General features: G+C 46.1%; 1 protein-coding gene across 1 annotated transcript in view; it reads right to left on the bottom strand.

Moving 5' to 3' along the window:
• SMG5 (SMG5 nonsense mediated mRNA decay factor) overlaps positions 1–12943 on the bottom strand; it is a 317166-nt gene that overhangs the window by 146984 nt on the left and 157239 nt on the right. The window contains exon 11 of the mRNA XM_086947626.1: positions 9096–9233. Within this exon, the coding sequence (XP_086803752.1) occupies positions 9096–9233 (138 nt within the window). The remainder of the gene's footprint in view (positions 1–9095; positions 9234–12943) is intronic.

The following is a 12943-nucleotide window of genomic DNA, read 5'->3' as shown; positions in this document are numbered from 1 at the left end:
TGATTGGATTGAACGCAGACAACTAAAGCCTGAATATTAAGAATTCTGGCTGAGCTGGGAAAAGCAAGAGTTTTTTTGAGTATCTATTGTGCCTACTAGGTAGTCCTTTGAATTGGCTGGTTGGAGGTGTGGCTTTGGCACATTGATTGTGAACTATAGTTGATGCAGTAACTGAATTGTCCTGAAAGTGTGCTTCAGACATTGCTGGTACTAGTTAGCTTTGATGAGCCAGTCGTCCAAGTACGGGAAGACGCGGATGCTTTGTCTTCCTAGGTCAGCCGCTACTACGGACAGATACTTTGTGAAGACCCTTGGGGCGGTGGTGACACAGAATGGGAGTACCCTGAACAGATAGTGTTGACACGCACCACAAACCTGAGAAATTTGCGATGAGCAGAGTCAACTGGTATATGAAAGTAGGCGTCTTTTAGATCTAGAGTAGAAAGTCGCCTTTCGGTAGTAAAAGAAGTACCTGTTGAAGTGTTAGCATGTGGAAATAGTCTGACTGAATGTACTGGCTGAGTTCTCCGAGATCTAAAATAGGTCTGAGAGAACCATCCTTTTGGGGAATTAGGAAATAAAAGGAGTATACGCCCGACCCACGATGATGGGGCAGCACAGGCTATGTAGCCCCTTTTAGAAGTAGAGACAGAACCTCTTGTTTGAGGAGGTGTAGATGATCTGGGGATAATTTGTGTCGTTTTGGTGCAATATTTGCAGGTGTGTTGATAAATTCAAGGCAGTAACCAAAACGGATAATTTGTCTGTTATTGATTGCCAAATTGGTCGGAAATCTGACAGTCTTCCCCCGACAGGTGTTAAGTGGTAGGGGGAATTGAAGGTAAGTCACTGCTTTGTGTTGGCACGGTAGGTGCGTGTGTTTGAACCCCGGCCCCTGCCTTTACCGTTGTTACCCCTGTAACCACCACTGAAATAACCCCTAGATGAAGAGGGCTGGTTATTGCCCTTATAGGTGGAAGGTGCATCTGATGAGGTATTCTTGGAACCTCCTCTGCAAAAGGAGTGTCGAAAGGAAGCACGGTCCTGGGTGGACAGAAGGGCTCCCATAGATTTGGCTACCAGAGTATCTCTTCAAGTGAAGAATCTACCACTGGGCCAAATAAATGTTCCTTGTCGAATGGGGTATTTAATATGGAGGACTGAACCTCAAGTTTAAAACCAGATAAGCAGAGCTAGGCATTCCTCCTTAAAAGGACACTAGTGTTTATAGCTCTAGCAGCAGTGTCCGCAACATCTAGAGAACATCTTATTTGATTGTTAGAAATAAGTTGCCCTTCATTAACCAGATCTTGTGCTTTTGATTTGTGTTCCTGGGGTAAATAATGGATCAGTAGTTCCATTTCATTCCAGGGCGCTCAGTCGTATCGTGCTAACAGTGCCTGAGTGTTGGAGATGCGCCAGAAATTGGCTGCCTGAGAAGCTACCCTTTTCCCAGAAGCATCAATAAGTTTTGATTCTTTATCAGGAGGTGGAGCCTCTCCTGTCGTCTGGGAGTTGGCTCTTTTTCTTACACTGGACATAACCAGGAGTATAGTGGCAATTGTCCCCTTATATATACCGGGTCTGATGGTGCTGGCTTGTACTTTTTGTCCATTTTAGGGGTAAGAATACGAGATCTGACTGCGTCATTAAAAATGTCATCTACATGCCTAACCATTCCTTTAAGCATGGGTAATGTATGTGAGGACTTCAGCGTGGTACTGAAGGTTTTAAAGAGGAAACTTCTAATAACTCCTTATGTAGCCCCACCCCATGGTAGTTGGCAGCTCTACCCAGTAAATCCATGTAGCCTACACTATCATATGGTGGAGTGGGTTTGGTAGGGTACAGGTCGGGATCATTGCCTGTGGGTGAATTGGTGTTTTAATCGCCCCATGGGTCTTGTAATGACTGATCATCTGCCTCATCATCCTGGTTGCCAGGTGTATGTGGTGGTGAATGTTCAGGTGAAATTGGTTGAAGCTGAGGGGAAGGTGGTGATGAAGGAAGAATAGATGGAGGAAGAGGAAGGGGAAGGGTTAGTTCCAACAGATCTCCTCTTCAAAGGGATGCAATATTCTTCTTCTGCATCAGCCCTTCTTTTTAGAGTTACTTTAGTGGTGAGAAGGCCCGTATGTGGAGAAATATACAAAAGCTTATGTTTCGGATCCGGTTTTTCATTTGGGACATCGAAACTGGGCTTTTTAGTTTTCTGTACCTCTGTCTGTTTTGGCGTAGAAAGTTGCAGAGCGGGGGGGGGGGGGGGGGGGATGGGGGGGCAGGGGGTCGGTGCCGGACTTGTGTTTCGACCCCGAAGGTCTGGGCTCCGAGCTCGGTTTGGAGGGAGTCTTTTCAGAGCCGGAAGGCTTCAGTGCCTAGCCAGGGGGAGGGGCGTCAGAAGCGTGATCTCTGTGCTTACCAGGGCCCGAGGGCACGGGTTGGGCTGTACCCTTTTTTCTTATTGGAATTGTCTCTTGGGACAAGGGGGAGCTGTACTCCCGGTACATTGAACATGTGGGATGTCCTCTTCTTGGTCGGAGTCGAATTTTGAGATGGCGACCAGCTACAGCTCCTCCTCGGTTCCCATGACCTCGCTGACCGCTTCGTCGGATTGTTGACCGAATATGTCCGGAATGGAGCTTGTGTACTGGCTCTGCATGTCGCGACGTCGAGCCCGACGGTCGCAAAGTGTTTTCTTGGAGCAGAAAGTCTTGTACACGTTGCAGTCTTGTTCTCTGTGTTCGGGGAACAAACACAGATTACACACTTCGTGTGAGTTGGTGCATGGGTATTTTGCGTGACACAGAGGGCAGAATTTGAAGGGAGTTCGTTCTATCGACTGCAGGTCGACCTGACACGGGTAGGCCCGACTGCCTTAAACGAACTTTCCGCTCAAACGATTATTTTAAGTAATTACAATACGCAATAGAAAGGTAGATGAGATTGAAAACAATACCATTGAGGGTGAGTATCTTGCGCACAGAGGGAAACCAAAAGGAACAGTGTCGAACCGGAGTACAGCGATAGACCTCCGAACCCGATGGTGGAAAAAACAATCTAACAATGGAGTCAATGCCCATGCACACTATCACCGAAAGGAGGAGTCACCTACCTCGTGACTGGAAAGACGTCTTCGAAGAGAAACCAGTGCAAACATCCAGACTCAACACTAGATGGCGAGCGATGCACAGCATGTGATCTACAGTTCACATGCCTCGAACATTTAATTCCTTGATAAGGTTATCAAATTTGTGTTCAAGCTTGTTTAGCTGGGTAGTCCAGTATGAGGACTGAGAGTCCGCAGGGCTTGTCACCTCTCTTATAATCTATAAAGTGTGGCGAAAAGAAGGCTTCACAGTTCCCCACTGAGTTATTGCTGATCTGGGTTGTTTTTTTTACCCCCACATTGTTGGTTAACGATTTCAAATAATCATCTTGGGGGGGTGGGGGGGGGGGGGGGATTCCTTGCGATGTCGAGTTGGGATGTGGAGATGCTTTCACTTTCACATGTGTTTTTGCAGCTGTTCAGACACTCAGTTTGATTAGAAGCAAGGAGGGTTCCTGTCACCACCTACGTTCTGCGAGTCAAATTCTCCTTTCCCTGTTTAGATTCTGATTGCACCATGGGTGAGAGGGTTTGATTTTATTTGTCTTTAGAGAGTCAGGGGGGCTACTGGCTTCATTATGTTTGATATTGTATGGTTGTAGTGCTCCGTTAATTTGAGAACATTCTGAGTTCCTGTTGTAAGATTGAGGTTCCTCTTGCAGCGTGTGATCAGTTCCGCCCTGTGCATGTTTTTGGTGTATCTGACACAGCATTTGTTTGGTTTCTTGCATTTAGTTATCTGTGTGTGCGTGTTTAGGTGGACAAATATGGAGTAACGAGTCAATGGAGTCAACTGTCAGTACTCCTTCTCTGGATATGATTAGGCCAAGCATTGAACCTTTCTTATGGGTTAGGCTTGTTCAAGAAAGGGTCAAATCAGAGGAATTGTTTTACACATAATACACTTTCCTTCAAGGCGAGTTCTCCATTTGCAATGCATTTGGCCAGTGTTGTTCTTAAAGTGGCCTCAATATTTTTCTCACATGCTTCCATCCTAGTGTTCTGAAGTGCCTTGCAGGACCAGTCAGTGATAACCAAACTATATTGAAACATTTTTAAGAAAGATGAGGAAGTTGTGCCCTACAAGCTTCACCTTCAAAGTCTTGCCTCCTACAAACTCTCAATCACCATGAAAAGCATATTATCACCATCTGACCATAACTAGTGTTCTGAAGTGCCTTGCAGGACCAGTCAGTGATAACCAAACTATATTGAAACATTTTTAAGAAAGATGAGGAAGTTGTGCCCTACAAGCTTCACCTTCAAAGTCTTGCCTCCTACAAACTCTCAATCACCATGAAAAGCATATTATCACCATCTGACCATAACCTGTACTGGCAGAGAGCCTAAATTCAGCATTCTTGAGTAACACTGAAGGTCCCAATGTATGGGAGGAAATGTCAGTTTTCAACTGTAGAGTGCATGAAATACCACCTCTATGCCTGCTTAATTGTATCTATACAGCCCTCAACAAAAGGAATATGCTACTTATCAGTATGCATCTGTTCTTGGCATGTAGGGCTGCTGACATTCATATCTGTGCATAGATCGCCGCCTAGTGTTGGGTCCGGACAATTGCACATGGTTGTCCTGGAAGAGTCTTCGAAGTATCACGAGATAGGTGGCACCTCCCCCGGACTACAGTGCGCATGGGCATCCTCGCCATCCTCAGATTGTTTTTCGCCATTGTGGCAGGGATGGAGTATGATACAGTAAGTGATGTCCATGCTATAGAATAATTGTGAGTGCTTCAGCCGCGACAGGCACCGGGGAGGAGGGAGGGCAATATGAATGTCAGCAGCCCTACATGCCAAGAACAGATGCATACTGGTAAGTAGCATATTCTGTTCGAGGCATGTGGGATGCTGAATTCATATCTGTGCATAGAATGTATAGCAGTCTCCCCCTTAGCGGTGGGTGCCCGTGCCAGCTGCAGCAGCCTGATAAAGAGTCTTGAGTACAGCCTGTCCTACAGCTGCTTGCTGTTTGGAGTGTACATCTACGCAGTAGTGTTTGGTAAATGTATGTATGGTAGTCCATGTGGCTGCTCTACATATGTCTTCTAGAGGAATGTTTCCCAGGAAAGCCATGGATGCCCCTAACTTGCGTGTTGAATGCGCTCTTGGGGGAACTGTTAATGTGCGTTTAGCTTTCTGATAACAAATTTGTATGCACTTAACAATTCATCTGGCTATACCTGATTTGGAAATGGGGTTGCCTTTGTGCTGTGGTGAAAAGGCAACAAACAGTTGCTTAGTTTTCCTGAAAAGTTTTGTCCTGTCTATATAGTACAGGAGAGCTCTTTTAACGTCTAGGGTATGTAGAGCTCTTTCTGCCACTGAATCTGGATTTGGGAAGAACACTGGCAGTTCGATAGTCTGATTGATGTGAAACTGGGATACCACCTTTGGCATAAATTTAGAATTTGTAGGTAGCACTACCCTATTTGCATGAATTTGTATGAATGGCTCCTGAATAGTTAGGGCTTGTAGCTCACTAACTCTTCTAAGGGATGTAATTGCCACTAAAAAAGCCACTTTCCACGTTAGGAATTGTATCTCACACGAGTGTAGAGGTTCAAAAGGTGGTCCCATCAGCCTGGTTAGAACCACGTTCAGGTTCCAGACAGCTGAAGGTGGGTGTCTTGGAGGAATCACTCGTTTGAGTCCCTCCATAAAAGCTTTAATAGCAGGTACCCTAAAGAGTGAAAGGTGTTGCCTGTTCTGAAGATAAGCTGCCACTGCAGCTAAATGTATACGTATGGAACTGTAGGCTAGATTGCATCTGTGTAAATGTAACAGGTAACATATGATTTTTGAGTAGATGCATCTAGCAGACTTATGTCATTATTGGTACAATAGATGACAAATCGTTTCCACTTTGCCGCATAGCACGCTCTGGTTGTAGGTCTTCTTGCCTCTCTGATAATATTCATACAGTCAGGAGGCAAGTTCAGGTAACCAAACGATGACTTCAGGAGCCAGATTGCAAGGTTCAGTTGTTGCGGATCTGGGTGCTGAATGTCTCCATGGCTCTGCGTTAAAAGACTGGGTGTTAATCGCAGCCTTTGATGAGGCACCACGGAAAGTTCTAGTGGTGTACCACGGTTGCCTTGCCCACGTTGGAGCAACTAGGATGAGTGTCATGGAGTGTTGTCGCAGTTTGCGTGCCCCTAGTGGTATGAGCGGGGCTGGGGGAAAAGCGTACGCAAACCTGCCTGACCAGTTCATCCATATCGCATTGCCCTGAGACTGCGGATTTGGAAAACCTGGCGGCGAAGCTTTGGCATTTTGCGTTTTCCCTTGTGGCGAACAGGTCTATCTCTGGGTGACCCCACTGCTGGAAGTACGGTTGTAGCACTGAGGGATGTATCTCCCACTCGTGCATCTGGTGGCTGTGTCTGCTGAGCAGATCTGCCATCTGGTTGTCTCTGCCTGGGAGGTGTTCCGCCATGAGGAATATGTTCCTCTGAATGGCCCACTTCCACATGCTTTGAGCTAGATGTGACAACTGTGGAGAGTGTGTCCCTCCCTGCTTCTGTATTTAGTACATGGCAGTCATGTTGTCCGTCCGGATTAACACGACTGTTGCACAAATGTACCTTGAACGCCTTCATTGCCATGAAGATTGCCATCAGTTCCAGCAGTTTGATGTGCATCTTCTTTTGCTGTGTCGTCCAGTCCCTGCACTGTGTAATGGAGGACATGCGCTCCCCAGCCCAGGAGAGATGAGTCCGTCGTCAGCACTATTTGTGGTACAGCCTCTTGGAACGGTCGTCCCTTGCAAAGGTTTTGTGGGTTCCACCAATGCAGAGAGTTGTATGCGCGACCGGTCACCAACACTAGGTCTTTCAATTGTCCTTGAGCTAGTTCCACTGCCGTGCTAAGCACTCCTGAAGCAGACGCATGTGTAGTCTCGCGTGAGGGACTATGAAGATGCAGGAGTCCATCATGCCTATCAACTGCATAAACACCCGTGCTGGGAGCGAGTGTTGGGGTCTGAATCTCTGAACCAGTACTTGAATGCTGTTGATTCTTGCTGAGTTTGGCTGTGCCTTTGCTGCCAGAGTGTCTATCGTCGCTCCTAGGTACTGTTGTACGTGAGCGGGTTGGAGATGAGATTTTGCGTAGTTTAATGAGAATCCGAGGTTGTGCAGGAGGTGAATAGTGCAAAACATGTGGCTGGCACATTGCTGGACTGACTTTGCTTGGATGAGCCAGTCGTCCAGATAAGGGTAGACGTGGACATGGTTTCTCCTCAGGTGCGCCGCTACTGTTGTAGTACCTTGAACTGGTAGTGTTGATTTTGTATGGTAAACCTGAGATACTTCCTGTGTGCAGGATGTATTGGTATGTGGAAGTACGCGTCTTTTAGGTCTAGTGTTGCGAGGAAGTCTCCCTGAGTGAGCAATGGCAGAACCTGTTGTAAAGTGAGCATGTGAAAATGTTCTGACAAGATGTATTGGTTTAGGGGCCTGAGATTCAGTATTGGCCTGAGAGCAACGTCCTTTTTGGGGATTAAGAAGTACAGCGAGTATACACCTGTACCCTGTTACTGTATGGGGACGAGTTCTATGGCCCCTTTTTGCAGCATGCTGATAACTTCTTGCTGCAATAAGTCTATGTGCTCTGCGGACATAGGACGGTGTCTTGGGGGTATGTTGGGTGGAGTGGAAGTTAGCTCTAGACAATAGCCGTACTGAATAAGTTGTCTCACCCACCTGTCTGTGGTAATGCTCTCCCAGACTGGCAGGAACTGTTGTAATCTTCCCCCGACCGGTGTTACATGGTCCGGGGGCAGTGACTGAGCCCTTGGAAGTCTTTCAGTGTCTGTTTCGGGCCCCGTGCCCACTGTTGGGCCTGGTTCATCGCTCAAGTCGTCATCAACGGCTCCGATGGGGGATACGTCGCCCCTTACCTCGACGACGTTTTCATCTTCGACGTTCTCTTAGTCATCTTCATACTAGTTGGAGTCATGCTCCGAACCGGGATCCGACAGCTGTTCTGGATCCTCAGTCTCGACGACCTCATCGTCCTCTTCGTCAAAGATATTCACCGGGTCGGGCGCTGGCTTCGACATAGTTTGCCTCGCTGCGCGTCGGAGTCTAAGCATCTTCTTTGATCTGAATCTAGCACAAGCTAGACAGTTGTTCTCAGTGTGCTCTGGTGATAAGCACTTGTTGCACACCGGATGTACATCGATGTGCGGGTACTTAGAGTTAAAAAGGGAACATCGTTTGAACGGGCTCCGTTCCATCGACGATAGGCCTATGGTGTCGAAAATGCCACGCGGCTCTCTTAGACGTCCTGCTCAAGAACAACTGGAACAAGAACTCGGCACCGATCGAAACAATACCGACGACCCCGAAGGCCTTCTGGCCTTTAGAAAAGTTTCCGAACTCGAGTAAAGAAAAGTACATCCGAACCCAATGGCGGAAAAAAAAAATTCTGAGGATGGAGAGGATGCCCATGCGCACTGTAGTCCGGGGAAGGAGCCACTTATCTCGTGATACTTCGAAGACTCTTCCAGGACAACAATGTGCAATCATCCGGACCCAACACTAGGCGGCGATCTATGCACAGATATGAATTCAGCAGCCCACATGCCTCGAACATAGTTTTTCTGAAAACCCAGGGACAGTTAAGTTCAGGACATTCCTTACAGTCTTCCAAAACTGCACATCACAGCAAATCTTTCATAAATTAATTAGCTGCACTAAAAGTGTTTCCAAAGTATTATGGTCAATGCACTGTATACGAACATTAAGGTAGATAATCATGTAGTGAACTGCTGGTCAGTCATCGCCTAAATGTGCTTCATGAATCTAAAAATGGAATGGAGTGCTCAGTACTTCAGTAAAGGTGCAAATGAAATCAGGGCACAGTTCATGTATTAAGGTGGAGCTTTCCAGCACAAAAACTAGCTTTACAGTGGAGAAATATTCAACTTCCATAAGATTTTCATAACGCATCTACCTTGGTGCACTTACCCAAATTATCATTCTGGAAAGCAGGGACTGGGTTATCACCTTCTTCCAGCTCAGCCTGCAGTCGGATGTTGACATGGTTTATTAGATGAGAGAAAAGGGCAAGCGTGAAAGCTATAGCTGCACTGTACTGCTTGGAACCTGAGAAGGAAAGAAGAGTCAACTGAAGAATTACCATGAAGAGACTAAATGAATGCCAGCCCCCCTTAGCAAATATACATATTTAAAAATAGAGCAATGGCAAGTATTGGGTTTCTAGATTGTTACAAATTGTAGGTATCTAACAGGCAAAAAATGCATCTGGGGTAGATTGTCCATTGTACAAACAGATCACTTTTAAGAGGAGGTTGGTCCGCCTACTGAGGTTTGCTTCACATTTTTCATCTTGGATAAATAGACCTTACTGTCCGTGCATTGCAAATTAACGCTAAAGTCCTCTGCAAAATCTTAGTCAGAATACCCGGATAAGATCGGTACTCATACTATACCAAGTCACAACGACATTTCAAAGAATTGTGAAAGCCAGAAATGTATAACATAAAAATCCAAGGTTTCAATCATGTATCGGCAACTAGTTAACAAAGGTCATGAAACCTTTCCTAACCATTGACATATCTTCGACTCAATGTCTTTAGTGTCAGGGTACATTGTTCTGGTGTCTGACCAAAATATTATTTTTGCAAAACTCAAGAAGATCAAACTCTACTAATGACGCTTCCCGCCAGCGTGTAGCCTTGAACGATGCCCCTCCCCCCGCAGTGATGGTGTCTTTGGTGATTTACTGTGGTCGGTGAGGTCGCTGACGACCGGAGCACCTGCTCGAGTGATGGTTTAGTGAAGTTTATGCGAACCGGCAATGCGGTGGCTTTAGCTGCGGCTCGGCTATTTTTATAAAGAAGAAGAAAAGGATCTAAAACGCCGCTTTTCTTTCTTTGCAGTGGAGTATGAGAGCAGGCGGCTGGAGAGGGATTTGCGGAAGCCTCTGATGGGCAGCTGGATGCTGCTTGACGACCTGCTTGCAGTCCGCTGAGGCTCGCTGCTGGATTTTGTCAATTTCCTTCTTTCCCGGCAGCTGGTTTCAGAGGCTTGGAGGCACTGGGCTCAGAGGATGTGGAAAACTGGAGCTGGAGCAGTGCAGGTTCCCAGAGTAGCCGGCATTTGAAAACCTTGGAGAAGATTTGTGGCTTCTGCAGGCTTTGGGGCATTTTTCTTGGCTGAACAGCTGTATACTGTGGTGGGATAGAAGCAATTTCGGCTTCTTTGGATTCGTGGCAGCGCTTCTTTTCACCTCGCTCGGATGTGTAAGCGTCTCCCGCGATGGAGCCCGTCTCTTTCTGGCCGCTCCAGAGCCAGCGGCAGGTGAGAGGGCAGATTGGAGAAAAAAGACTGCAGTGGTTGCAGCAGCAGCTTGATCTACAAAACGTGTGCCCTGGAGGGGGAGGCCAGCTCTTATAAGCGTGCAAGTGTGAGCCCCTTTTAAGGTTGAGACAGTGGCGGCCAGTCTAGTAGTAAAGGGAAGCAATTATTGCACAGAGACTGTTCAAAGAGAAGAGATATTAGCCTATAATCACCGGTTTTTTTGTATTTAAAGGCACTCCAAGGCATTTAGAGGCATAAGACTCATTTGGAGATCGGACAAGATCCAGTGCTTCCTCATAGGGCCGAATTGCATTCTGGGAGACCGAGTCTGAGGTGCAGATGCTCTGAAAATGGGGAAAATACTTAATGCCCGCCCTCCTAAAGTTAAAACCCGGCGACTTCTAGCTAAATAAGTGAAGGAGGCTAAAGAGGCAGCTCGCCTAGCTGGAATGGGAAATGCTCCTCCCTTACATGGCCTGGATTCCACTTTTGAGAGCTTGGAGGGGGGAGTATGGAAACTCCTCTATCGCAGGGGCCGCTATAGAACAATCATTCCAGGTAGAGGGAGCACTGGGGAAGGAAGGAGTTATTATGAGTCCTCTTCTGAGGTCGCACGTAGAAGGTGATCTTGTTTTGCAAAAAAGAGTCAGTGCCTCGAAGTAGATCAAACAGTTTTCATTGTTTATTAAAAAACCAATGTCTCCAACATCCTCTTCTGGTTGTGGTCCGAGCGTATTTAACACTAAGGAGCATCCAGATGTTACAGGACCAATTGCTGGGATCGATGTACCTGAAATAGGGGGTGAGGCCCTTAAATTGATTAATGTACAAGTATCACTAAATAATCTCTCTACTACTGTCCCTATTACTACTATTGACTCAACTATTGATATTGAACATCTGTCCTGTTCAATTCTCCACCACAATGAAGAAACTGCTTTGTTAACTATCCAGAGTGGGATGTTTGAAGCAAAATTGGCAACCCCAGATAAGGAACGAGCATGCGATCAGGCAGAAGATTCCGCTAAGAATCGAGATAGTACTTTGCTACCCTTGAGTAGAATTTTGGATAAGGCTGCTGCCTCGCAACAGGAGGATTTGGGGCAAGGGATTTCAGCTCCAGTGGTAAATCTTGTTAACCCTAGTCCTACCCTCAACTCTATTCTTAATCCCAATGAAATTGGTGATTCAGGAGGGGAATTTCAAATGAGCATCAAAGATATGTTAAATTTGATTTTAGGGGAGGTTTGAGATTTAAAGAGAACTCGGAAAGCGGAGCTGGCCTCTCTTAACCTACGTCTAGAGAAGATCGAAAGTTCAATGGGGAGCCTTCCAGTTAAGCTTCAGGAGGCTGAAGAGAGGATATTAACCTTAGAGGACCAGTTATCATCGGTCTTGCAGGAGGTCAAAGCAGTATCCAAAATCAAGAACGCTTTGGAAAAAAAAGTGGAGGAGTTGGAGAACCACTCCCGAAAATCGAATCTCCTCATAGTAGGTGTACCAGAGAGACTGGAAGGGTCCCAAATGCTGCAATGGGTGAACACTTTTTTGAAGCAAAAAGTCATCCCGAAGTCCAAGGTGATCTTACAATTACAAGGGCTCACCGTGTTCCGCCCATCCATTTCCCAACTCTATACTTCCACGTACTATATTGGTAAACTTTGCTGACTTCCGCATAAAAGAAACAATCCTAACAAAAGCGATTCAACAGCGACAATTTGCAGTGAATGAGACAACTAAGTGTCTAATTTTTTCAGACATGTCAGCTGCAGCAGCCAGTCGTAGGAAGGAGTTCGTGAAAATTCTTCACTTGTTTAAGGCAAATGGGGCGCAAGCTTCTATTGCTCAGCAATCAAAGTTGAATCCTGGTGAAGGGGAAATTTTTTATGTTCACCGATGTAGAGTAAGCCCATGAATTCTTAAGAGATTTCTCAAGCTCCGAAGGGCTAAGGGAAAAATTATATACATATTTTGTTTGATTATTTTTTGATTATGTTTGTTTATATGAACGAATAGGGGGCTAAACAGAATGTTAGTATGTGCTTCTGAAGCCTTACGAAGGGTTATATTACTGGGAGGGGGGGGGGGGAGGGGGAGGGGGGGGGGGGGGTTAGGATCACTAGGGTGTAAATACACGACACCAGAGTTTAATAAGGTGAGGGGAAAGTGGTGGGTGTGGTGGAGGGAGAAAGGTCCACTTTTCGGGGGGTAGGACATGGTATGAAAATGGGAAAAGTGAAGCCAGTTATTTTTCAGCTTTGTTTGATTATTTGCTTCTTTTACCAAATGACTCTCGATGTGATAACGGGTTGGTAGAAATGTTAGCACTGTCTGTCATATGGCTAATAGGCTAATGTTAAATGTTGTTTCGTTCAATGTCAATGGGCTGAATAATCGTAGAAAAATGTGGGCAATTGAAATGTGGCTAAAAACTGAAAGTCCGGGTGTTATTCTATTACAAGAAACCCACATCCCAATTATGAAACTTCCAG

This window comes from Lissotriton vulgaris, chromosome 12, assembly GCF_964263255.1.
Source record: "Lissotriton vulgaris chromosome 12, aLisVul1.2, whole genome shotgun sequence".
NCBI lineage: Eukaryota > Metazoa > Chordata > Amphibia > Caudata > Salamandridae > Lissotriton > Lissotriton vulgaris.
The sequence above is the reverse complement of the archived record's forward strand: the minus strand, read 5'-3'. Positions and strand labels throughout refer to the sequence as shown.